The sequence below is a fragment of the Dermacentor andersoni genome, chromosome 2, assembly GCF_023375885.2.
Source record: "Dermacentor andersoni chromosome 2, qqDerAnde1_hic_scaffold, whole genome shotgun sequence".
In the NCBI taxonomy this organism is placed as follows: domain Eukaryota; kingdom Metazoa; phylum Arthropoda; class Arachnida; order Ixodida; family Ixodidae; genus Dermacentor; species Dermacentor andersoni.
In genome coordinates this window covers 169,762,419-169,789,531 of record NC_092815.1, presented here as the reverse complement: position 1 = coordinate 169,789,531, position 27,113 = coordinate 169,762,419, and the positions used below count along the sequence as shown (strand labels likewise).

Sequence of the window (27,113 nt, the reverse complement as noted above, 5' to 3'; positions counted from 1 at the left end):
TCACATTCAAGCACAGCGCTTGATTACGCTCGATTCTGCTGCTCTCGACGCCGTTGCCCGACTTCAAGAGCCTCCTTAGTTTCTGCCTGGGCAGCACCTACTTCTGTTTCTGTTACAACCAAGTCCACGTTACACCAATGGGTGCCTCTGTCTTGGTGACCGCTGCGAATATGACAATAGAATATCTGGAAAGTCGCGTGTTCGCTTCCTTCAGCCCATCACCAAGAATGTTCCTACGCTACTATGACGATTGGTTTTGCGTAATCAAGCGCTGTACTTTGCAAGCTTTCAATATGTGTCTAAACAACCAAGCGGATTCCATTCAGTTCACGGTTTAGATGGAGACGCACCAGAAAGTGCCGTTTTTGGATGTATTGGTGAAAATAAGCAATGGTACGCTTTCTTTCAACGTTTTCAGCAAGAGTACACACACTGGCTGGTACCTGAATTTGTTGTCTGTGCACACACTGACGCTCACAAGAGGTCAGTTGTTGCCTCCCTGTTGGGCCATGCGAGCCGCACGGAACCTGGAGACCTAAATTCCGACGTGCAGACAATCCGGAAAGATCTTTCGACGAGCAGTTACCTCCCTGCGTTCATGAATGCTGTGGAACACCGTTTGTTCAACCCTTTTGAAGCTGGCAGTGCCCGTCCGAAGAAACGCGCTTCCCCTCTTTACGTGCCCGGGATAAGTGAGTCCGTATCACGCGTGCTGCGTAAATATGACGCTGAGGCGGCTCAGGTTCCTGTGCGCAAACTAAGATGCGCGCTCGTTAGTGGGAAGGACGAGCGCCCAAAAGAAGTCTTTCCTGGCGTTATTTACAAGATCCCCTGTGCGGACTGCGATTGCGTCTACACAGGGGAGACGGACAACTTGAAACAGCGGCTGCGCCAACATCAAAATGATGCGGATAAGAGAAGAGGGGCTTCGAATGCTTTGACAGAGCAAGACTACGCACATTATTGACTGGATGAAATCTAGTCTAATCAGGCAGGAAAGAAATTGGAAGTGACGTCTCTACCTGGAGTATCTTGAGACACAATCAACAGAACACACGCTCAATCGAAAGGAAGGAACCCTTCCCCCGTCCTGCGCGCGATAATTGCGCCACATGTTAAAACCTATTTAAATAGGCCCATCAACCATTTTCGCCCCATTGTGAACAAGGCTTCCGTATGGAAGCCGAAACGTCTTGTCCTTTAATACGTTTTACTTGGTGGCTGTGCGTCTTTCTTTGTCAGCAAGCATGGTTGCTGGCCATGGTTTCGTATAAATTGTTTTTGTTCTCTTGTACCAGGGCGCGTACGACGACGCTAAGGGGAAGCCACTGAAAGTTTGCACATGTTAATGACGTGGCATTATTTCTATAGACGTGCTTTTCCGCCGATGGCTTTGGAGAAGCGATTAACAGCGCAGTTCCGAAAATGTTAACCTGTACTGATACAGACAGAATCACGCGATCAGTTAACTAGAGCTCTGTAGAGCTTCTGAATCGCAAACTGCACTGCTGACGCTTTCGCATGTATGAGCCCAATGATTCCGAACTCGGTTTGAAACGGTTCCTGTTCGCAAAGGAAAATAAAGAAAAACACACGTGAGCCTGATTCGATGCAAATGGTGTCTAAATGCGCAAGCATGGCGGTGCTACATCAATACACGCCATATATGTCAATGGCAGCCCTCGTAGTAATACCGAAATATTGCAGTTTTCGTTAGCTGGCGCAGTCACCAATATTCGCGCAGACATCGCGATGAGCTTATGTTGCTGAATGCATGACTGCAATACTAAAATAGTGTCACTTTTGTGAGCATACCTTCGTTCAGTAAACACGTCTTGCAGATAAAAATACAACATTCTGAACCGTGCTGACACCTTGTGCAGTCGTCTGCCATTATAAGGAGCCTTCACACGGACGCCTAGGATTCAGCGCGTTTGTATCGAGGCTCCTTATCTGCTCGGTGCAGCTTCTGCGTACAGCGTCGAACGCGGCTAATCTGCGCTGACACAACTGCTGCAGAAGCACTTGAACACCGCACGCTAGCTTCGTCGCACATTTTCTGCAAGCGAACTTTCCTGGTTGGCAAAACATCCACGTAAGTGCAGTCAGAGAAAGGCTGAGAAAATTAAATTGTTTTACTTACGACAGCCTCCCAATTTCAACCTTATTGTATTTTATTGTATTGTATTACAGTTACTGTACTACAGCGAGCCAGACGACACCAGGCTGACTACACACTTGAAGTTATCCTAATTCCTGAGCACACAATTTTCCATGCTTACACGTTGCCTAACTGAGGGGAGAACAGATCCTCAGCGAACTGGCTTGCATGGCACTTTAATCCTGAATATAGCGTCAATAAACTTGTCTTCTAAATACACCCATGCCGGGCGTTTTATTAGGACGGTAAAATAATTTTTAGAAATCACCTGTGACATTAACGCAGATCTGCTTACTGAGATGAAATACTTGAAGAGCTATGCATTGCATGCACCTCAAATCAACACGCATAAATGTCTAATTCACAAAAGTTCACTAAATAACTTTGGAAATATTTACCTCAGCGAACATGATGCAACACACAAATTGAAGCCAGTGACTTCATTGGGGACATCCACTTGGAACGAATTTCGAGACTAGCTCCAGCTTTGAATTAAGCGCAGTCAAACTTGCAAAATTTCACTGTGCCATTTGCTTTCTTTAAAAAAGAAAACGCTTTTATTGAATTGAAGAATCGTCGGGAACTCTGGGAATGCATATGTCGAAACTGGCACCATCCGCTGTAGTTAAAAGTGGATATCACCGTTAAAACGGCATATGATTTAAACGTCACTGGCTACAATTCGTAAATCGCAATATGTGACGTCAAGTAATTATTCTGAAAGTTAATTAGCAAAAAAATTGTAATTAGTCACATATTCACTTTCATTTTTTCCTTAAATGTTGGGTGACTGTGAGTAGTCTTAATCTGGGTTAGGAAACATAATCCTGCTAAATATCACGGGTGATTTTCGAAATAAGTTTTACCAATAAAATAAAATACACCGTAAATACTGTGCTCTTAAGTGTTGTGTTAAGTTAGTGTGTATACTTTGTCCGTATATTCAATTTTTAGACTATACAAGTGTAACATCTCAGTTGTCGCAATGACATAGGGGTCACACCCAAATTTATCAAATTCACGGAATGTATCCAAATGGGGTGCTTATGGGGGATACCGCTACCCCAGAAAAACTGTATAGTCATAACGTAGCTGCAAGCACAGGTCAAACACCATAAGATCACAGATTCTCCTTGAGTCACCCAGGTCATCAGAGGACAGAGTGAAATAAACGCATTCACGCCGTAGTTTGAGCGATCTTGTCACCGTGAGCAACCGCATGAAATGGCCAGAGAGAAGTTCCTCAGAGGTGAAATGAAGAGCTTAACGTCTAAAACAGCTCCGCAGTCGGCTTAGGGTCTCCGGAAAAATGCGGGCTCCTCCTACAACTTCTATCATAGACAAACACTAAAGAGGATGCAGTGCGAATTGTTAGGCCCTGAATATTACACATACCCAACGATGTTGCTCAAGGCAAGATTGAGAAAAGGTGGCACTAACAGGTGTATCAAGTACATGGAAAATTCCCTAACGTATGCATTGCCTACTTACAAGGAATGATAAAGAGAAGTCTCTTCTCTGCACATTTTACCTGGTTAGAATATCCCTCCACCCCCTTATCAACGCGCAGGAGAGCTGAAACCACTCAACTATTTGAGCTTAACAAACCATTTGGCCACCGCTAGTTGTCCAGATAAGGAAAGGACGTTATCGAGTCCAGTCAGTTGGACTCAGCCCTGTGACCTGGGCTCAGCTTGACTCCGAATCAGAGGACAGGAACTAAGAGTAGCTTAAAAACGACGTTTGTCTCTTTCTCTAGACCGCACTTTCAACAAGATAACTTCAATTTTGGGCACACGACCAATAATTTGAACAGCATTGGCCTATGCGTACCTGTGTTTGAGTGACCGGTGGTTTTATTCGCATTCTGAAATTGTGTGTACTTGATAGATTTTACGCAATATTTAGTTTCTTGTTCTGCTGCATTTCCATTTTTCATACGCACTAGGTGTTCAAGTGGCCGGCGGCTGCAGGTGCGAGCATATTCTGCGTCATTTCTTCACTCTCAAAAGCCACCGTCGTGGTCCAGTATTGCCACTTAAGATCTAACGAAGCAAAGACCTGGGCATGGCGTACATGGTCAAAGGCGTCGTCGATCCTTGACAGAGGGCAAACATCACGTTTGGTGACTTTGTTAATCCGTCTGTAATCGAGACAGAAGCATATTGTTTTGTAATTTTTTTAGCAAAACGACGGGAGACACCCACGTACTTGTCGAAGGCTGAATCACGTCTTTATTCAGTATTTCATTAACTGGCCGTTTATTCGACTTTCTTTGCATTGCCGATACGCGGTATCAATTCTGACGAACTGGTGGCGCCAACTCTTCTGTTAAAATACGGTGTTTCGAAACGAACGTGCGCTGAACTTTAGATTATGTGGAGAAGCAGCCAGAGAGTTCCCTCACGAGGGCTAGAGTCGCTGCTTCTGCAGTTGCGACAAGCCGGCATTAACGTGAATGCGGTTGCTCAGGCTGGTAGCATTTGTCATGCCCGGTGAAGCCATATCTAATGTACCGACGTGGCAGCAGTCAGCAATTTAGTTGAAGAAGGCCAGAGCGGTGCTTCGAGGGACGTGCTGAAACTCACTGCAGAAGTTTTTCAGAAGGACTAGTGAACGTTCGTTCTGCGACAGAACAAGGTCTAGAGCTATGCAGATATACTGTTACAGCAACAGCGGAATATTTGCTTCGGCAGTGCAATCGTTGTCGTCGGATGCGTCGCAGGTTACAAGGACTAATATGCTACTCCTTGGTGGTAACGTTATGCTGTCGTCGAAGATGTGGAAGGCGTTGTCATGGCTGTCGCAATTGCTGCTTGCTATGGCGTGTGCCATCGAAAACGTTACCCGTGACTCTTGCAAATTCATGACGACTCTATAAGCCTGCGGGAAATCCATTCCAAGTATCAAGTCTCTCTAACAACCCTGCAGGATAATGAAATCTCCGACGTAAGTAAAGCCCGTAAGTAAAGCCGCGAATATTCACTCCTGTGGCACAGCCGCCCGCGGAATTTAGGAAGTGGCCTCCTGCGGTACGGATCTGTGACTCAGTTCACTGGGTAGAAATTTTCTTTAGCTTGAAGGCAAAGTCGATGCTCATAACAGAGGTGCCCGCTTCAGTGTTGATTAAAGTTCTTATTTCTTCGTTGTCGGCGGTTACAGGAACGTCAGACGTTACCACTTCTTTTGCGGCACGTGAGTGTGTCTGCATATCGCTTTGCGCTGGTCGTTGTCGCCGGAATGGAGAGTCTTCAGTACACTTTATGTCAGTGGCCTAATTATCTGACGTCGCTCGACCAAGCATTTCCTGTCCCCGCGACTGGGCGAGCGGTGTCTTTGAACGCTACGAGAGTAGGCGTTGCTTGGGGACCGGTATTGAGCAATTGACGATGAACGGGGTTCATGCCGGCATTCTTCGAACAAATTACGACGCTTCGCGAGGAAGCTCCCGATTTGCACGCGTCGCTCACTAGGTCACGGACGAGGTGTAGTTGAAGAGAACCCACGGAGACCCACTAGGCGGTAAGGACACGTCTTGTAGATGTTTGCGGCTTCGCCACAATGACCACAAAGAGGCCTGTGGTCCGGGTTTCGCCAAACGTCGCTTTTCCTTCGTCGTATTCCAGCGGAGGATGGCGGGCTGCGAGACCTGAAACCTACTTCCATTTGTTCAGCGGGGTGCACGAGGCTGGAGGTATCGCACAGCGGAGGACACCGCACAGCTTCCGCATAAATAACACGTTGACACTGATGTGGCGCCTCGCACGGTTCAGAAACTTTAATGGCCGGCCTGATTTTGGCACGTATCATTTCAGACACGGAATGCTGCCCTATGGGTGGGTCGGCTGCCCCCATCTTCTGGAGTTCCTCCTTGATGACAGCCTTGATCAGCAATCGTAAGAAGGTGCTGTCATTACTTAGAGTGACGGCAGTGAAGTTACCTGGAATGACGATATCATGGTTGCACTGTTTGGCACGCTGTCGAAGGGCTTTTTTCCTACAGTTTTGACTTCAGCGAGAAAGTCCACGAGTGTCGTCGGAAGGTTGCGCATGAGGCCGGCAACGATTTCTTGCTTTACACCTCGCATTAAGTGACCTACTTCTTTTAGCACCAGCCATAGAGGGGTCCGCGCATGGGAGGAACTGAGCCATGTCCTTCACATACGCGGTAACGCTCTTATTCGGCCTTTGAACCGTTGCTAGGATCGCCGATTCTGCTTTCTCCTATCTGTCCGCACTGGTATAAGTGTTGCGAAATAGCCGACAAAATTCGCCGCACTATGTCAACGTCGACTCGTGGTTCTGAAACCACGTCCGTGCGCAATTCTCGAGAGCCAAATACAGAATGCGTAGTATGCGCTCGTGGTTCCAGTCGCGAAAGTTGGCGACCCGTTCGAAGTGATCAAGCCGGTCGTCGGCGTCTTCAAGAACGCCTCGATGAAACGAATCTGGCGTCCGGGGTTTGGTTGACGATGCATTGCCCTGGAGTTGTAACAGTGAAACGTGCCAGATTCATCATCTTCGCACGCTCAGGTGTGTCTCAGATCGTCCTCGCACACTGAGACCGTGCTGTGACTGGAGTCCCTGAGTGTGACGGCTGGTACTTACGTGGACAGGGTTAAGCTCCGTCAAACTAATCACTAGTCTTTAATCGGGGGTACACTCCGGCGATCGTATCATCCACGCATCCTGCACCTCCTCCAGAAGAATGTTACGAAGTTAACAAGTGAGGCCTTGGCAAAACCATGTTCGGTTATTAATGGTAGATGTAGATGTATAGCCTGAACGTTAGTGGCACATACCCACTCTGGGGGATTGACCAAGAATCGGATAGTTCAACATAACAATAATAAAAAAGAACTATAAAATAATATAAACAAAATCTGTGAATAGGTATATTGGATATAGGAAACAGATTCTAGCTTATGGTTTAACACTCGTACAGCACGCGTGCCACATGCAATTTACTGTTCTCGTTCAAGTGGCCGGTGGCCGCAGGTGCCAGCTCACCTCGTGTCACACTATAAGCAGTCGCAAGCTCGGCTTATATAAATACTGTAAAGTGCATAAGTGCAATGGCAGGCTACAAGAGAGAGAGAGAGACAGACAGGAGCTGCGCCACCTATTATCGGAAATGAATTTCAAGCATTACTTTCGTTGTTGAATATGATTGTGAGTACACGGATCCCCCCCTTTCCGCGGTAAACATTAGACAGTTTAAGAAAACTTCAAGGACACTCGGCTCAAGAATGTGTTCTATCCACTTCTTTGCTTCAAAACAAATGCGTACACGAAAAAAGAGAACAAGTACGTGAAATCTCTCAATTAGCGCGAAGAAAGCGGTGCTAGCGGCGCCGAAGACAGATGTTCCAGCGGCAGAAGACGTCAGCGCGGCGAGACCGGGCGCCAATAAATAGGGTCGGACAGCGGAGGTTCCTACACGAGAAGCAAGGTCACAAATGAGGGGAGTAATGGCACCCAATCAAAGAGGGCAGCACCGGAGATACCCACGACCACGTTAAGAAAAGAACGAGCCGATCGACGGGCCAGGCGCCAGCGGCTGGGCGGTTCATGACAGATAGTTCGCCAGATTTCATCGCGCTGCTAATCCTTCAGGTCTCGGACACCGGCGGCCGCAGAGAAGCGGTGCGTGATGAACGACTGGGGATTTCGCGCCCGGCCTGGCGTACATACATAGAGCCGAACGAATCCTTCTTGTACCTGCGGTCCATCGCGGGGGGAGAATCATGTGGAGGGCGGAGGGTGCGAAATTGGCGCGAACATCATTGAGAGTGCGGCGAAAGCACAGGTCTGGAGGCTCTCGCCGTTGATTCTGCGTTGAGCGCTTGCCCGGATATGCGTATGTTAGAACGAAACAAGATATAAAGAAATCAATATCGCAAGAAAATTGGTGCTGTGTGGTAGATAAAGTTTTTCCTTTCTCCCAAACGCTGTTTCTTTGTATTTCATAGCTTCTCACGCCTCCCTTTTATTATGCTTTACTTTCATTATTTTACGCTTTGAACAGTATGGACTGGACAAGTAACTGGTGTAGTGAATACTCTGAGTATTGAGAAGGTGAAGTGGAGTTACGCTTACCATGCAACACTGATTCGAGAACACAAGAATGAGGGCACTGGGAAAGATAACGCTGTCGAGGATGACTGAGAATTAGGTTGTAGGATAAGGTTAGCAATTTTGCAGGTATAAGAATCAGTCAGCCTTCGCAATTATAGATAATTGGGGGTGCTCTTCGCGTAGCAGTACATATATTATAGCACGATAATATTTATGAGGAATTCAGCTTTATGTAATATCGGGACTCTTGCGTGCTGAACAGGAAGGGTCCCAACGACTTCTTAGTGATCGACTTCCATTCGTACTTACCAGGGGAAAAAGGGTGGAACACTCCGAGAATGAACCGCTGGTTTTTGAAATGACCTACGGTGGTTTAAGAATTTCGAAAAAAAAAACGGTCGTACAGTGGTTTTCTTGACCGTGTATTGACTGCAATAAGCTGAAACGCTAGCATTGAGGTGAAAACCGAGCTTGGATTATTTTAAGTTCGCGTTCAAAACGGAGGAAAATGGTACCAGTGAAGGATGTCAGAAATTTTGTGGCGTCATTTGCGCAAATTCGGTTTTCTTTTTTTTGCGTAAACAGTCTTCTAAATAGCAACGCTAGCTTTCTGGATATATTTCAATGGAACCGCCACTTTTACTTTAATTAAAGAGAGAGAGAGAGAAAATGATAAATGAAAGGTAGGGAGGTTAACCACGACTGAGCCCGGTTGGCTACCCTACACAACGCTTGCGGATTCCAAGTGCTGGGGGAATCGGTTGCAGCGAAGCTTTCATTGGTGTTCGTGAAGAACGGTGTTCATGCTTAGCGGTCATTTGCAAGCAGAGACCCCACGACCCGGTTGGACAGACTGTCACTTGGAACCACCTTTGCTAACACAAGCTCGTTGCGCTAGATCACGCACTTATGATGGATTACGACGAATGAATAACAACGACGAAACGACGACCATGCCATGAAGGAGACTGAAGGATGACGAGCAACGGCAATGACGGAATGGCGACGACTGCATGAAAATGAACATGATGTAATGAAACGACAGCATCACGATGACGGCGTGACAACGATGGCGTGACAACAACGTTGTGAAGTTGATAGAATGGTACCAATGGCACGGAAAATAGGGTGTGGTAAGGACGGTGTGACGAAGTGAAACATGAAGTTGTAATGACGATGTAGGCATGACCAAATTATGATAACGATAATAAAATATTGACAATGATATGACAACAACGGCATGCCCACGATAGTATTATAATGGCGGAATGACGAGGACTGTATTAGGAGGACGCCATGATGACAATGGGAATCACTGCGACAAAATGATGGCAATTAAACGACCACCATGGCAGGAAGACGACTGTCTGGAGACGACGCAATGAATACAATGGCATTACGATGATAGATTGACGATGACAATGTGATGGCAAAGCTGGAGTCGACACGAAGATATAATGACGATGATGTGACGACAACGTGAAGCTGTGACCGGAATGATGCCAGTTGTATGACGACGATGTTGTGACGAAGTGAATTACAGAGCTGGAATGAAGACGACGGCATGACGACAATATGAAGGCGATGGTATGACAATGCTAGGATGATGATGCTGTATGAAAAATGCTGTATGAAGGTGGCATGAAGACAATGTGATGATGACGGTGGACTCGCTACGCCAAAATGACGATGACGGGGCAACCACGATAGCATGACGACGATGGAATGGCGATAATTGACGTGAATGACGACCAGTATGAAGGCATCACAACGACGGTGTGTTGGTGCTGGGGCTCACGTCCGCACTTACGCGCATTACCTGCAGCCTCGGGCTGCCTCGATTAGCAGTATATCGTGTGTTTATGTGCAATGTTTCCGGTGCAGGCCGATCGTACAAGGCTGTAGTCAGTATCCAGAAGGGATAAAAATCATGCGACGACGACGGCGGCGTCATAAAAGCATTGCTTCCAGAATTATCCACGCATTCAGTAAGAGCCCCCTCGAATCACACAATATTAGGAGTTTGTTTACAGTGAAACCCAATCGTCAAAGACTGTAGCCAGGAGCCAGGTAGGAAGACAATGGTACGTCGACGACGGCATGATGACATTACTTTCAGTATGACCCAAGTATGGGTCATACTGAATGGTCATACTGAATGGTCAGTATGGTCATACTGATTAGCTCAAGAGCTAATCGAAGACAGCAGCGAGCAGCAGTAGCAGCTGGAAAGCCTAATGAAGAGCGCCCATAAGCACACCCCACTACACGGCGATGGGAAGCAGCGCTGTCGAACTCTGACTCGAAGAATCAGCTCGAACTGGTCAACCAAACGAGAAGGGCAGATAAGTCCGCTGGACTCCTGGACTCATGGAACAGAAAAGAAAGCTTGGTTGTAATAGAGTACGTTGACCCTTATTGTGCACAAGTAGAATAACCCTTGAAGATGATTGCTAATAATAAACAAGCCCTTATTTTAGCTTGAACCAGTTACCAACGCTGCTACTTGAAGTGCAGAAGCCGCCGGGCTATAAAAAATCGCTGCTGCTTGCTATTTGATGAACATTGTTGACTCATTTTTGTATTATTCAAGCCACGATATAGCAAGGGTGAAAATGAGTGGCGACTTTGTGGTAAATGCAAGAGAAATGCGTTAGTAATATGTCGCACTTCTTGGAGGTCCAGAAAAAATGATTTAAACTGCGTTCACCACATTCCAAAAGGATGCTCAGGAGGTCACTTGGCACACGTTCTGCTTTAAGAGGTTAGGGTAGGCCCGCTTTGTTTACAAGTGGCACTTCCATAGATAATAAATAACTAGGTTGTCTCTGACCTAAATGTATGCTATTAACACGCATGTGAATACAAGCAATGACTCAGTACCACATAGTTGAGTGAAATTTATAATATTTATAACATCGTCTAATAATGGCACGGAAGTATCATACCAGGGACACAATGTTGGTGCAGTAAACTGTGCTGTGCAAAAATGGTACAAACCACAAATTGAAACAATGCAACGCACTACAATAACCAACAATTGACTATATGCGACCTGCTTCTACGAACGATTTTATAAATATAGTTACGTAGCCGCATGCTTTAGGAGCAAAGATTGTACCTGTGGGCATCTATGTAACCGGATAAATAAACAAAGTTGGCGAGCTGTACTTGAACAACTTACAATTTGCACATATATGCGCCATAGCCTAGGAAATAAGCAGCAGGAGCTTTATGTGGGCGAGTTGGTGTAACATACTTGAAGAAAGAACAGCGCTACAAAGACAAATAAAATTTAGTTGGAAGTTAGTGCCTGCCCGTATTCTTCTTTTTAGGCACTCTCTCTCATTCATTACGGTCACTGCTATGCAATACCGGCCAGCTTCATCTCACACAAATGCGCGAAAGGAAAGCGTCTGATCGCGCAGGAAAGGTGCATGCTGCTATGATGATATGATATGTCATGACATAGATATGTTCCTGACGATATGTTTGCTATCAGCTGTGTCGGGGTAAAACAACCGAAGAAAACTGCTCATTTCCGGTGCTTACAGCGCTTCTTCCTCCCTTTTTCTCCGCACACGCTCGTGCAACACCTTTCCACCGTGCAGAGGAGCGCACGAGCATTTCGGTGAACGAGGGCCAGCAGACAGAGCTTCCGTGCGTGACCCGGCAGCCGGCCTTCAACGGGACGCACAACGTGCAGCGGGTGCGTTGGTTCCACGAGCCACACTTCCGGCTCGGCCGAGATGTCATCTACACGGTGGACGTTGGCGGCCAGAACTCACCCTACCCAAGTGAGCGTGGCTCCAACCCTAACCAGGTGCGATCACCCACCGCAGCTTTTTCGTGCCTCACGCGCCTCGTAACCAGATCATTGCTTCGGCCCGCAATATTCCAGATTTTAACGCATGGATCATACACTATACGAGAACAATGAAAACGTACCGCTCGCTTATTAATGCGCATACGGCCTTGCCATTGATAGACATGCGCGGACATTTGGTCGTGCTCACCCGGCATTGGGGAGGCAGACGACTCCGATTGCGATCAAGAAGCTCAATCGTGATTGAATGAATCGGGATGGAGCAAACTCGCGATATGAAATGTCTGCGTAGCAGCACTCTATACAGATCTGGCCAGGTCACTATCAATATTGCCCGTAGGAGAGGGATATCATATGATGCGGCAGGAGATCCGGCTCTTATCACATGCTTGCTGCCAGTGTTCTCTCTACATAGCCATAGAATCTAATGGGAATGTTGCCGAGCAAGCAGCAGTGATTTAGTCATCAGTGCATTCGTCACGACGAGCTTGGCAATACAAATTACGGCCCTAGTAGCATGACGTCATAAAACAAAAAAAGCACAGGCCTCGCAATATCTGCGTGGCGTTGCGTGTAGCCGCGTTCTGCGACGATATATAGCTGGCGATAGGGGTCGAGAGTAGGTGCGCTTGATTTAAGCATTAACCGATTCTCTAAACGGGCGTCCCAAGGTAAGAGAATCTTGTCGCTGGGTTTGGGGCGGTCTTTTGTGTTTGGCGCATTTGTGTGCCACCGGCAACACGAATGCAAGAGGACTCCCAGTGCCTCGAGCTCGCCCGCTTTGCCAGGGGGGAAAGCTGTGCAAAGTGAGCTGCAGCTCTACGCAGGCGTGCTGGACAATGAGAACGCTATGAATACTACACGCAGTGTGGTCTTGGGACTCTCGGGCCTCGGCAAGCTTCATTCTTCATAGTTACGAACTAGGCAGCCTCAGTCGTCATTAAACACCGTGAGTCTCGGCAGTTGGGACACTTCTCGCATAATTTTCCCTCAGAGCATCGTCGTTCCTTTGCCAAACAGTCTTGTTTCACCGGCATTAGAAATGCAATTACCCCAGAAATTATGCATCTACCGCTAGAAATGATTAAGGATGTGTCCGTAGCCGTGTTAGAACCATGATGACGCTTTCAGCTGACAAAGGATTGCGCTTCGGCGTCTGTAGAGAAGGGAACCGCCTTTGTCTCACTGCACTTACACGTGCATCACCCGGATCACTCCAGGTGGAAGCTTTTTATACCTGATCTTACGCCATTCTTATGCTATTACGCCATTCCATGGGAAACGCCATTCCATGGGGAACGCTATTTTATGGAAACGCCATTCTTACGCCATTCCATGAGAAAAGTCTGTGCCATAAGTGCAAGAAAGTGCAACAGCGGAAATCAAATCGAGGTTATGGGTTGAATCCTGTGTGATAGAGAAAAACCGTGCGCATTTAGCTGCAAGATCACAAAGAAATACTGACAATCAATGCATTTTGGGGAGGAACGCGAGTGGCTTTGATCCTCACTATAACCGTGTGTTAGTGAGTGTCTTCAGACATTACATAATTTTTTATCACCCGTGGCAGATAGCAGTCATTGAGCTGGATCACTCAAAGAGGTGTATATACTTGCACGAGAAACAAGAATTGATACCTAAACAATTATTAAAATTAATTCATGTACTTTTTAACTACTTTACGGCACACATCACAATTTACAAATTGGAACCGCTGAGTTCGGAAGCCACATCGACTTGTAATTAAGTCTGTTGTAACTAGTATTGAGGTATATATTATCAATGTGGGCGAAGAAGTACATGAGTGTTTCAGTTACTATTGCGATTTAATGCATCAAATGCCGGTTTGAAAACGAAAGGTAAGTGCACGGATAGTGTATTTCTACCGTAACTTTGACGAGGGAAATCCCGAAACCCATGAGATTCTTGGAATTCGTTCCAAGTGGATATGCCTTGCCAACCAACCGGTTACAATTCGCAAATTGATATACATGTTCTAAATGGTCCCTGACACAATTCTTATCGAAGTCTAACAATGCATTAGAAGTAGAAATAGTACTATTTCAGACATACGTCAATGTGATCAGCAAAGGCGGACTTACGGGCACTTAAAGATCGCCTTTGATTCATTTCGTGGTGATGTTACTCCTTCTTCAATGCATTGCAGTGCGAAGGCAACGTTCACTTAGGCAGCGAGAAATAACATAGACGGAGATTCCTTCTTATTTCGCGCTGCCTAAGTCAACGATGCATAATCAATTCGCCCAGCAAACCACTCTTCTGAAGGCAAGGGCGGAGCGGGACATACCGGCAACGCTCCGCCCACAGGGTTTTACACAATATCTATTAGCGGGAACACTGACGCTGGTGTTTACGGGGGCTGCAAACGTGGTTCCGCCGGCATTGCATCTGCCTAAATTTCGTCCTTCTCGCTGCAAACGGCTTCGTGACTTTGTAAACTAATCATGTCCAACAAAGTACTATGCAATAGATAATGAAATAAACATTATTCAAATTGCGGGACGGCAGGACTCGAAGAAGGACCGCTAGCGTGGAATGCTGATGTTGAAACCATTATGCTGCGGATGCATGCATCGACAAACAGCAGTAGAACGCTTTTATAAATTTCTCACGGGCAAGCCATCGCCTTGAGAAGCTTGGCGCGTTTCAATTTGAACACCTCGAAAGTATGGTGCACTGCCTTTATAGAGTTGTGACGATGCGTCTTCGCAGAGTCTTTCTGTGGCATCACAGCCAAATCTGCGCGCACCCGCTCGCAGGTGCGGAGCTTTTGCTCTTGTGTTACTACGCCATGTAGTGCCGACGTTTTGCTGGTGGTATACAAGACAAGGAAAGCCAGACATGGATTACAGGAAGCCAGAAACCTAGGAAAAGCAAAACCGGAAATCCTTTTCTAAAGCAAGCTTTTTATTTTCTATGAAACAGATCTTTAAGAACAAATAAGAATGATAATTGGTAGGGCTTGCTTTACGCTACCCAGCTGCCAGTTGCTTACGTTCGATGACAACATGCAGATGCTTAATAAAGAGATGTGTGCTCCGGCTCCGTAGCTTTGGCTTCGCTGCTACAGAAAGTTATCGCCTTGGTATAGATTGCTCGGAAATTTACGACAATGAAGGCAGATAAGGCGTAATAAATAAATGTGCGTGCGTGTGTGTGCTTGTGTGTATCTCTGTGTATGTGTGTGCCTGTGTGTGTTTATTCGACAGTTCGACATGCTGCTTGTGAGTAGGAAACTGTGTTTATTACTTTTATTTATTTCAACAAACTTCAGTACCGAAGGGCTATCGTTTGTGTTGGTATTACAAAACCGCAAAGAAGGAAAAACATGAAGCAGAGCACAAAACAAAATGCAATAAAATCAGTGGCAAACAATACACAAGAGGGATGACTGGGTAAAGTATTGCGCAGTACTATAGAACGGAAAAAAATTCGCCAACGATTACAACACGCCTTAATGCGAAATGTGAGCGAAGCTCTACGCGTATTACCATATTGCGATATATTAGCTGGCGTGGAGAGCCTGTCTCGCGCGGCAATTCGCAGTCGAAGTTAAGCGTGGCGCGAGTGCCCGCTAATTTGGACATCGCGAGATCCAGCGCGTGGGTGACGCGTGGGCGCGATTCACAGCAGCCGCCACCGACAGACCTCCAGAAGGCGCGTGCTATTCTGGCGCCATCTCGTAGCCATCGTCCTCGCGCTACGCTATTCGTCTCACCCTTTGGCCATACCCTCCTCTTCCGCTTTTCTCCTCACGTCTTTCATCGGCTGCTGCGCTGAGCGTTCACTCTTTGATCTTTCGCTGTGCATCTTGTTCGCTTCGTTACGCCGACGCCGACGCTCGCCACAGGAACCGGCGCCTAAGAACGGCGCTCTGAAGGCTGCATTTAAGCGTATCGGCGCGGTGGTGAAAAGGAGACATATTCAACTCACGATGCTTTTTGGTGGATGTAGGTTTTGTTGGTGTGATGTAGTTGCTACGTAGAGGAAATTGTGGATAGCTATTGCTTGTATGAAAAACATCAACGGTTACAGCTGACGACGGGAAGAGAGAGTAGCAAGCTGAGGATTGCGAAGATGGCAGCTAAGCGAAACATACCTGTCGAAGCCACGATAAATGAACCGTACTGCTTCCTTCTGGAGAGTCTGTTTTGTCTGTATCAGGTTTTTTGTGTGGGTTCCATACGACCGATCCATACTCTAGTACTGGATGAACTTGCGTTTTATCATTGAGTAGCCTTGTATTAAAAGGATCCGAATGTAGGGTACACTCGGCCACAAAATATTACGGACCATGAAATCTGAGAAAAAACTGAATATCTCCGCAACATCTCAATGCAGCCTGGTATTTGCATTTCGGCCCTCGACTAGAATATGCTAACAACATTGTCGTATACAGGTCTTCAGGCTGTGATCCCGTGGTCCGTAAAATGTTGTCGCCGGGTGTACGTTGATGGTATCGTAGATTTCTAAGCGCGTGATTTCCCATCTGTCCAATGAGATGTGACCAAGACAGATCTTTTGAGAATATAAGACCAATGTGTTTATAATGTGACACATATTCCTGTGGAGTACCATTACATGAATAAGTGAAATGAGGTGGGCAATATAATTTAGTAAATAACATATAAGCCGTTTTATGGAAGTCAATTTGCACCAGCGAGATCTCTCACCATAAGCGAAATGATAAAGATAAACATTAAGGATGGCGTGATCATTAGGAGTTTTAATCATACTCTCCATCATCAGCCCTTTTTTATGTCCACTGCAGGACGAATGCCTCTCGCGGCGGTCTCCAATTAGTCCTGCCTTGCACTAGCTGATTGCGACTTGCGCATGCGAATTTCCTGATTTCATCATTCCACCTAATTTATTGCGGTCCTCGACTGCGCTTCTCTTCGTTTCACGCACATTCTGTAACTCTAATGGTCTCCAATTATCTGCACTAAGGAATACATGGCCTACCCAGCTTCTTTTTTTTCTGTTAATGTCAATTTAAAAATAAGCTATCCCTATTTGCTTTCAGATCCACACCGCTCTCTCCCTGTACCATAACGTTATACCTAACATTTTTCGTTTAATCACTCTTTGCGCCGTCTTTAACTTGTTCTTCAACTTGTTAAGCAGTTTAGAGTGTGTAACCGTATCGAATGTTTTCGAGAAACCTATGAACACTGCGTCAGTTTGGTCATCTACGTCTACAGCCTGCATGATATCATGAGTGGATTCACTAAGTTTCGCAAGGGTGCAGAAATATTGTCGAAAGCCATGCTCAGCATCAGATAAAACATTATTTGTCCCCACCAAATAATATCTTTTTATATTACATGTTCTAGTCGTTTACAGATGTACGAAAAATGGGTCTATGATTCAAGAGACTGTTTGTTTACAGATTTGTATAGCGGAATACCTTAAGATTTCTATGATGAAGAGTCGACTGACGTTCTATAATCTATAATGAGTATCTAGTGAGGAATGCATTGTCTATACGTCCGCACTACCTTTTTTTCGGAATCTAGATTTCAAATCAGATTTACCACACCCAGCTCAGAAACAGTATTGACATTACTCGAACTTTGTGACTCCTCAGCAAAAGGGGAAGTACGATGGGTGAGTGATGGGTGAGTGAGCTTTAAATATTAATAGGAGTATTGGTTGAAGCTGTGCAATTTAATACAAAGAAATCAGTGGCAGATTCTTTAGGCACAACATGACTCCAGAACTTTTGAGGATTATTCTTTAGCAAACCCGGAAGTGCTACTTGTAAAAAAAATCACGAACTGCACTAGTTTCACTCCGAAATTCCTCCATTACATTAAACATAATGGGAGGAAAACTATCGGAGAAACTTTTAAAACAAAGCTTTCTTTCTTAACCCTGCGAGACTTTGCTGACAGCACCGGCGGCTTCTGCTGCTCTTGGTAACTTTATTAAGACACAATCGTTCATGGTACATCTTATATTTAGATGAATGTGGTCATTCAGCCGCGGGCTACGTAACAAAACAGACATTTCAGTAGTCTCACCAATAAAAATTACATTATTACAACATTTACAGTAGGTCCCACGTGTGCGGCATGGTCTCATACCACTGTCATAAGCGCCCTAGTTCATCTTGCCATGTGGGAAACGCAGGGGTCATACAGAAATTCGCCCGCTTGGCACGTTGCTAAAGCACGTAGATCATTTGCACATGAAAATTGCTTATTGAGAGTTGCAAGGCTGGCGCAATCCTTTTCGAAGAAACAGATGCGGTAACAGTGCGAAATGGCATAATGGCTTTTGTAAGCCACCCTGTAGCGCCGCGACATCGCAATAGCGCCAAATTAGAAAGGCGCCCAAAACGCCGCAACGCACTCAGAAAACGCTTCTCGCGTGGGCGTGCTGGCGTTTATTCTCGCAGGGAACACACACAACAAGAGCTACGAAAGTGTTCGGGTGGTTGAACATTCAAAATCGCATGTAGTAATGTTTTCCCCTCGTCAGACTACGGACATTGGACCGTGCGCACGACACCAGATAATTAATAGGATACTTTTTCTTGGGCATGATACGCTACCTTCTTTGCCAGAGGAAGTCACGCACTTCTACTTATAGACCGTGTGAGGGTAACGGGGCCTTCTAACACTTTCTGATACAGGGTGTTTCTGCTGCAGGTTGATTGCGTAAACTGATGGTCGGAGAGATAAACGAAACAGCAATGACAGTGATAAGGCTGTGCAGTTCCAAGTTATTAAGCAGAGAAATTTCAAAATACGCGAAAACAAGATACATACCCTCAAAATTTTGCGTGATATTTTGTTCAAATTTCCTCAACCACTGACGTAACTCCTCGGCACCAACGGTAAGAGCCTGAAGCACTTACGTAGCGGAACGGACTCCATGGTTGCCCGTAGAATGCTCACGAACTCTGGTGTGATGGTGGCTTCGTTACCATGGTAACATACGCGTACCACGCAGATTCGCACCGCGCCGTTTTGTTTACGACACTGAAGCTAACGACGCTGTGAGTAATGATCTCTGACACAAAATGACTGCGAGGGACAGTTGGCATTGAAGGTCGAGCACCCTGGCAGTGCGCAACGTTCCTTCCTTGTTGCATAGCCTGCTCAGGCAGTTCAACAAAGCAACGCAAAGAATGGAAAGCGCTCGGCGAGAACGATGCCACCCAGGTGCCCGAGACTTGCACCGCGTACACAACACTCAAGACACAAGTGGGAAGCGAAGCTTTTGAACAGATACACTACTTGTGCGTGCATTTCTGTATGGCATACAGCAATGCTCAGGGGTCAGAGGTGAACGAGGAGCCCCCAGCGCCCTTACCATGCTTTGTAGTAGCAGTGCTTTTTTAAAAGACTGTGTCCGTCTGCGTTAATACATAAGCAGTACAGTAAGCGATTAGAAAACGAAATCTTATTTCATGACATTCCTATGGCAATGCAGTTATTATCTGCCACTTCATTTTTAATCAGTCACGGAGGAGCGAGTGGTAACGTGGGTGAGGCTTCTGGTACGTGCCACTAGCCGATGATGCGGTCGGCAGCGGTATAGTGATTCATTTGTGCGAATATTAAATATTTTGATATCGGTATCGAAAGGTATCTCCAGCCGTCAGTCTAAGCAACCTGCAACGGAAATACGGTGGCTTGAAAAGCATTCGAGGGTCCGTTAACCCCCACCAGTTGCTTTTCTGGCACGTTCGCAGGTGCACGGCTGAATTTTCGTCAGCTGCATTTCTGCTAGTAGCTAGCACAAGCGAGCTGCCAGCCTGCTCATGAAATCTGAGTTAGGCAGAGCTGCCGTGATGGGGCGACAAGTGCGGATCACGTCACGGAAGAATAGCGAAGACTGCCCAGCAGTATATGGCCTTTATCGGTTATTTACCTGTTACCTGTTTGTTTACCTGTTATCTGTTACCTGTTGTGGCATTTAAAAATAGACTAGAAATTTCCGATTTACAAGACCTTCATTGTTCAAGAGGACGTAGAACTGGCGTGGCGCTAGTACTCTGCTCATGGTTCTAATGCATGGAAGGCTAAAACCACCCTTACTGAATCTGTGCTACCTTAACACTGCGCCATAATTTGAAAGAAAGATTCTGGGTGTCTAAAATGTTTCCGGTAACAGAACTACAGTCTGTATCGAGTTTCCGATTTGTAGGCGCATTGTGTATGTTCGGAAACGCGGGCGAATAAGTTCTGCGATTCAGTGAGATTTAATTTTATTCCCTATAAGTCGTCTGAACGCTGCAAAAATGCGCTTTCTAGCATCAAAATTGTATAAAATATGCATGTATAAAAAGCTAAAAAAACGTCGTCATACGTAACTTTTTACGCACCTAGTTCACATCCTACACGCATTTAAACTAGCATTGTAATTTTCTTTGCATGTGTCGACGCACCAGAAGCGCTCCGACGAAGAATCATGTTACCGGCCAGCTTACGCGGCGTGGAGGAGAAACAAAGTTTTCTTGTATCGAAACAGCGAACTGGGCTATTTGGTAGGTTAATATCTTCGTAAACAGCGAGCGCGAAACGGACTCCTGAAACGGATTCACGCAACGCGAAAAAAAAAAAAAAAAGAGTTCGTTCTACCATGTCAAGCAGCATGGCCTATTTTGTCAGTTTCACTTATGTTTCTCTAATCGTATTTATTAGATTAATTCTGCGCGAAATGTAATGCGCTATCATGATGTGTAAAACGTTAGGCCCAAAGCGCATGCGCCACACTTCTCACCGGTACCATGGTGCATATGCCGAACAATCAAAATTTTTCAATTAATAATGCATTGAATAGACTTTTAGAGCGTTCAGCATCGCCAACGCAAGGGCAACTCGAATGTCGTGGAGCTACCTGTCAAGTGCAAATGCAACAGTTTTTACTTTCTAGGTGCCACCTCTTCAGCGTTCAAACGAACAGCTAATCTCAATAATTACGACAAAGTCTGAGATAAGGCTAGGGGCAATGGCTGAGTTTAGCATTGACATCTTGCTACAAAACGATGGAGATCCAGTAGCAAGGGTCCTTTCAGATCTGAGAGGACGCTGCGGGTTCTGCCATGTTGTTACACAATCACGGTAACGTTCGGATAGACCGTGGCATAAGAAGCACATGCACAGCCGGCCTCGTATCACAAATCGATTTTGTTTGTCTTTTAACGGATTTTATTTTCTACTATGGCTACGCCATATTATCCAGTCTTTGTGATGATGTCGCTTTATCATTTTGTTTGAACTACGCTCGCAATGTGGATACGTACTCACTGAGCATTCTCTATTGTGAAGGCTCGCTTTGCCTAGGGGACCTCTTTGTCTAAATTGAAAGAACCAATGCGTTAACCCGTTATCCGAAAGTTCAAACAACGCTGCCTCCGTCTGGTTGTCCTTTTGTGAGCGGAAAAGCTGCTTCTCAATGATCGCTGTTGCGAACATTTACTGCAGTGTCTCGTAGAACAGTAAACGTAGCTGAACAGGGTGTGTATTTTGCGACGTGTCATTTCGAGAATTCAGTTGTTTCTCGGACGTCTTTATTTTGCCGTTTACATACGGACTCTGACACCAAAGGCGCACGAAATCGGACGTGCAGCCGGTTGCATTAACACATTTCTAACCCACGTATGCGACAACTTCGCGCGAGTCGCGCGCGAGGCCGACATATCTAAGCTACTTTTTTCGGCGTCGCGGGCGACTGGGGACTCTTGGCCGGTGACTTGTCAGCGCGCACCGTGGTGGGAGTCTGGCCTCCCTTCGGTGTGGCGGCCGCCGGCGATTTGCCGCCCTTGGGGGTGCCGCGGTTGCTCTCCCCAGGCGACTGCGCAGCCTTTGCAGACCGCTTGCCGCGCAACTGCGGCGTCGTGGAGCCGCTGGCTCGACCCCCGGTCGCACCTTTGTTACCGTCGGCGTCTGGCTCCCTGATAAAGCCGTCGACGTCCAGTGACTTGATCTCAACCTTCTGTTCCTCGTACACCTGCTTTGTGATCCTCGCCATGTACTGCGGGGAAGCGAAACGACGCAAGAAAGTGAGCCAAGCGGTGCACGCAATGCGGCATGCTTAGTAGATATGTATCATTTTCGGAAAATTTGAAGGTGTTAATATAACCAGTAAAGAAGAAAGCGCGTTGACAGACAGGAGCCTTGACAAACAGGAAATGGCGGTTAAAGAGCAGCCGTATGTAAATATATTCGCTTCCGCGACCCGCTGCAAACCAGTTCACAATGGTAAAAATGTGTCACCACGTTGAAAACTGACGGAACCACTATACAAGATGGTGCCTTTCCTTTGATGCCAAGAAACAGAAGCGCAGTGGGGCTGCTCTAAAATGCCTCAAAGAACTTGCTAATCATGGTTCACGCGCACTTATACAAGGTTAAAGGAGTCGTGGCATTTAATTAAGATCTCACGACTTTTACGTCCTTGCCAAAACTGCACGAGGCTACAGTCCTGCCACTCGAGGCACGACGCAGTAGATACTATCGAAACAGTTGTTACCGCCTCAGGTTTCTCGCGCGCACGCAAACAACAGCTAAGTGACGCTTACTATTACACATTTTTTTTCAAGCAACGCCCATCTTCTGATGTTCTAATGGTGTGGCCGCGGACCCAAGTTGAAAAGGCGAAATCATGCTTAGTAATAGGAGGCCTAAGTTTTGGCAGGCTTTACTGTGACAGTTTGCTGTTAGCATGCTTCGTTGAACGCGCACCTTTGCAGCATTACACTATGGTATTGCCCTGCATGACTGCAATAAGCTAAAAGTGACGGGCAATATTTTACACGTTGGGAGCTATTAACCGATAGCCAATAATGCTGCGAGGCGACGTCCGATTCGCATACACGACACTGAGCGCATTATGCAACATAAATCAAAAATAAAATAAGGACACTGTACTACAAGGCTAAGCATAATGGTAATACATACACACGATGCTGTGATTTTAAGCGCAGCTTCACAAGTTTAACAAATTGAACCAGCCCTTCGGAGTTGGCACTATGAAGCATGTTCTGCGAAAGACGAGTTCAGATCAAAGGCACATTTTTTTTACTGCTCTAACCAGTGCCGAGCGGCCACAATCAAACATAAAGCAGTGCTACATCGCACTGAAAAGCGAATGTCTCATAACTTTAATCTTCTCACCCTTTGCTCTTTTAAAGCGAAGCTGTTGTCAGCGACGCGAGCCCTTTCTGTAGTGCGTCCTCCGCTATTGGCGCAAGGATGCGTTATAGTTTTGGATTTACAAGAGATAGCAAAGAAATAAGCTTAGAAGACTGCAGGATAGTCACGTTTCTTTTTGCGTGCGGCGTTCGCGTAAGGTATGCGCCCCTGACAGTGAGTGGTCCACGCCAACCAAAGAGGTTAAACGAACTATCTGTTCTCCATCCGTCGCATACTTGGTTGTATGCAGTGTTGTCTGCAAGGTGTCCAGTTTAGAAGAACATTCTCCAAATATAGTTGGGCTATTCAAGGTTCTCGTTCAAGCTCCGGCGAGCGCATTAGGAAATTAACGCCCTAGGAATGTTGCGCGCCGTACAGTTCTTGACGTTCACACAAAACGATAGAACTGAAAGGAGTCAAAAGAATAAAATGCCTATTTTTACAAAGCACCCTAAAGTTCCCAGTATACCAAAAAACGGGAAGCTTGCGATATCGTGTATCCAAGCTTAAATAGAAATGTTTTAATTGCAAATGTAATTATTTGTACGTACGGACAACTACACTTCGCAACGCGCGATTTGGGCTATCGCAGGGGAAGCATACCACTAATATCCTCGTCTTTCAGTTAGCTTAGCAAGTTTTTAATCTGGAAAGCTCATTAACGGTACCGGTAGTTGCAACGGCCCTATGTCAGAAGGCAAAAAGTATACACATGCCGGAAGCAAAGATAAACTTCTCGGTCTGCAGCCTGTTTTGTTACACGCTGAAGTTGCTGCCGCGCATTACCAAGTCGCCAAATTTGCATTTAACACTTTTGCTCATATTTATTTATTAGCCTGCTTCATTGCGCTAAGATGGCTGGTGTTCGTTTACGTGAGTCACAGGAGGAGTGGTTATTTGTAATACTGTGACAAAAAAGTAAAGGGCTTGCAGGAATTTTGGGAAACTTTCGGAAAGCCATGCCATGAATCAGAATAAATTTTATTGAGTAGACAAGATAACCGCCCATTTAGGTACGCATTAGAATTTACGGTCCCTGAGAATGTTCTTTAGTATGGCTTTATGGACGGGTGTTTGGAGTCCTTGACCGGTGCAGGAAAACAACGATTTTGCGAAAGCTGTTTCTTTAAAATAATTATGTTGGCTATTATGTGATAACAAAGAAGTAAATTAGCGGACCCGGTGAGAGATAGCAAAGTTCCCCTTCTTTAGGTATTCATTTCTTGGACACTAGAACTTACAGTAAAGGTAAAGAGAGAGAATATTATTCATAATGGTTCTTCTAGGCCAATTTTGGGAAGTATTAAGGTAAAGAGAGCTAAGCATGGCTCACTATGGAAGCTCCGCAGGGGAATTTTCAAAGCTTTGATGTTATAGCCCAACGCTAGATCAACTCTTGAAGCGATGTCACCTCCTTGTAAATCTTCTGATGTGCAAGGACCTAGTGTGACAACAACTGCGGCAGCACTGCACGCTTAGCGAGGAGGCCGAACGCCCCAGAAAAACTGGGTCTTCTTACTGCGGAGTGATGTGTCGAGCACTGCGTATTTATGATGTACACCACACGTCCACCGCTGACGGACGTGCTGGCCTGGGCCTTGGAGAATACTAGAGCCATAGCCCATGCACACTAAAGGTTGGGCAAAATTTCAAAAGTTTTTCAGTACATAACCTTGCGACAGTTTATTGAAAATTCACAGGCTTTGCTCTGTAGGGACGCTATCAACAGACGTACTGCTATGTAGTCGAAGCTAGAATGAGCTGCACCGGAAGTACTCATGAAGTTCATTAAATGAGTTTTCAAGTGACGGGGGTCCGAATTTCGGCTTCCATTAGGCATCGACTTCATAGGTTGTGTAGCTCCAGTGCGAAAGTGTCAGTATAATAGACGTATCTGAAAATGAACCCCACGAGGAATTGGTGAGCGACTGCAATATAACAGCGCTAATTGTGGCACTAAGAAACGAACTAGTACATAAGCTCTCAATATTGGGCATCTTACAACAAAATCGTAAAGGTTGGCATACACGTGCAAGGTCGTTAAGCTAAGTGTCAGCGGCAGCTCGGTCAGGTGGTCAATTTCATTAGCGACATAGATCCTCGCAGTATCATGCTAGGCGTTGTCGAATTACACGTTCTTGTGCTCTTGTTTCTGAATCTTGGTCATTTTGATGGTCACTCTTCGGACGTCATTCACCTTTTCTCGCCGCTGCCGAGCACACCCTGTCCCCGCCATTCTTTGCAACCGCTTTGCTCGATGTGTTATTTTGGCGTTGCGACCTTCACTCACCGCTTGCAAACTTAGCAGCCCTCCACTTTTGTTACGTGAATTGTGCCACTTCGATCAGATTCCTAGTGTCAGCGGCAGCTCGGTCAGGTGGTCAATTTCATTAGCGACATAGATCCTCGCAGTATCATGCCAGGCGTTGTCGAATTACCCAGTTTTTACAAATCTACGCGATGGAAGGTCCTGGGAATACAGAGGAGTGTTATGCCAGTAGGGATGATCAGCAGTGATAAAGAAGGTAATTATCATTAGTTAATTTTGTTATCTCTAATGCAGGACACAGGCACAGATCAGCGATGTTTGTTAGGATTGTTTTTAATTGTCTCCAACTGATTGTTCTGTCGTACCACTTCATAAATCATCGTCAACACCCTCTGCCACATCTTTCTTACCTTGGCACGCAATCTAGTACTACAGATGTATTATAGATCGTTGGTTGGTAATTGCATGCATCACATGACCTTTTCTTATCTACTCCTTCCTTGCAATCTAAATTACAGCAACAGATAACAATGTTTTATTGCCTAAAACCCCCGTACTGCTGTATTGATGACTGTTAACGCCATAATTTATTTTGCGACTCATGGATTGCCTGTGAGGTCCCGTTTGATTTGTTTCCTAACCTCCAGGTACCGGGCCAGTGGCTTAGCGTCAGCAGAGTGGCCACCAGTGCCGCAGTGTTGCCACGTTTCGGAGAGCAAACACCGTTCACTCGTCCTCGCACGACTGATTCACGTTACAGCACAAGCGCGAGCGCAGAGGCCAGAGATGAGCACTCACGTCGAATAGCTTCTCCCAGGCGAGAACGGCGGCCGGTGTCATGTTCGTCTCGTGCCTGGTGTGTAGCACCTCGACCACCGTCTTTCCGAGCATGCGGAAGTGGTCGGGCATCACACCCGGCCGCTCGGTGTGCGCCTTCGCGTTCTTGCGGATCAGTGCCTCCAGAAGCACGGCGTCATCTGCGTTGTCCACCATGGAGGTCAGCTGGAAGGTCACGGCGGCGGCGTGCGCTCGGAACTGCGGGTCGTCGGGTAGCTTGCCGAGGGTCTTGTCTCGGAACCGCTGGAACAGCTGCAGGGCCCCACGCGTCTTGATGAAGAACGAGAGGAAGATGATGAACCCGTAGTCGCGGTTGTGAAGACAGTAGTACTGCCATGTCTTGCGCAGCAGCCTGGCTTCGGTGCGCGTTAGGCCCGTCTCGACGTCCTCTTCCTCGGGCTTCTTGTTGCAGCTGCCCATGTGTGCTTGTTTTCGGCCTTCGAGTGTGTCGACGGCTGCAGAAGACGTGGTCGTGCGGCTCGTACGCGAAAAACGAAGCGTGACACGGCCTGCCTCGTACGCCGTCTTCTTATCCTCTTCGTCTCGATGATGGTGATAGTGACCCAAAAGCCCTGCCCTCTCTGATGGGTTGGTCAACGATGAGGCTGCGTTCGTAAATATGATAAACGGATTAAGTTAATCATAATTTTATAATCGGGGAAGAGTAGAACTATCTTGCGATGAAACAGTTTTCGAACCTACGTCGCGAAATCTTCTTCTTTGCTGTCTGCGTGGCGCATCCGCACGGTGGCACGCTGGTCTTGGTCAAGA

The 27,113-nt window shown here is 46.3% G+C and overlaps 2 protein-coding genes across 2 annotated transcripts in view; one reads left to right on the top strand and one right to left on the bottom strand.

Moving 5' to 3' along the window:
* The window catches only part of LOC126540463 (neural cell adhesion molecule 2-like), a 196,130-nt gene that overhangs the window by 101,274 nt on the left and 67,743 nt on the right, over nucleotides 1-27,113 (top strand). Inside the window, exon 2 of the mRNA XM_050187281.2 lies at nucleotides 11,851-12,062. Coding sequence (XP_050043238.1) covers nucleotides 11,851-12,062 — 212 coding nt within the window. The remainder of the gene's footprint in view (nucleotides 1-11,850; nucleotides 12,063-27,113) is intronic.
* LOC126540464 (cytoglobin-1-like) lies at nucleotides 21,596-26,870 on the bottom strand. Its single transcript, XM_050187282.3, has 2 exons — nucleotides 26,304-26,870; nucleotides 21,596-22,076 (listed from the first exon to the last, which is right to left on the bottom strand). The coding sequence occupies exons 1-2, from the start codon at nucleotides 26,760-26,762 to the stop codon at nucleotides 21,744-21,746; spliced, it is 792 nt and encodes a 263-aa protein (XP_050043239.1). The 5' UTR covers nucleotides 26,763-26,870; the 3' UTR covers nucleotides 21,596-21,743.

Bases quoted from the DNA above. Each gene is read 5' to 3' on its own strand.
- LOC126540464 (XM_050187282.3), bottom strand. From the start codon at position 26,762: ATGGGCAGCTGCAACAAGAAGCCCGAGGAAGAGGACGTCGAGACGGGC. The intron at 22,077-26,303 runs GTGAGTGCTCAT...GCTTCCCCGCAG, and splicing joins CCTGGGAGAAGCTATTCGAC to TACATGGCGAGGATCACAAA.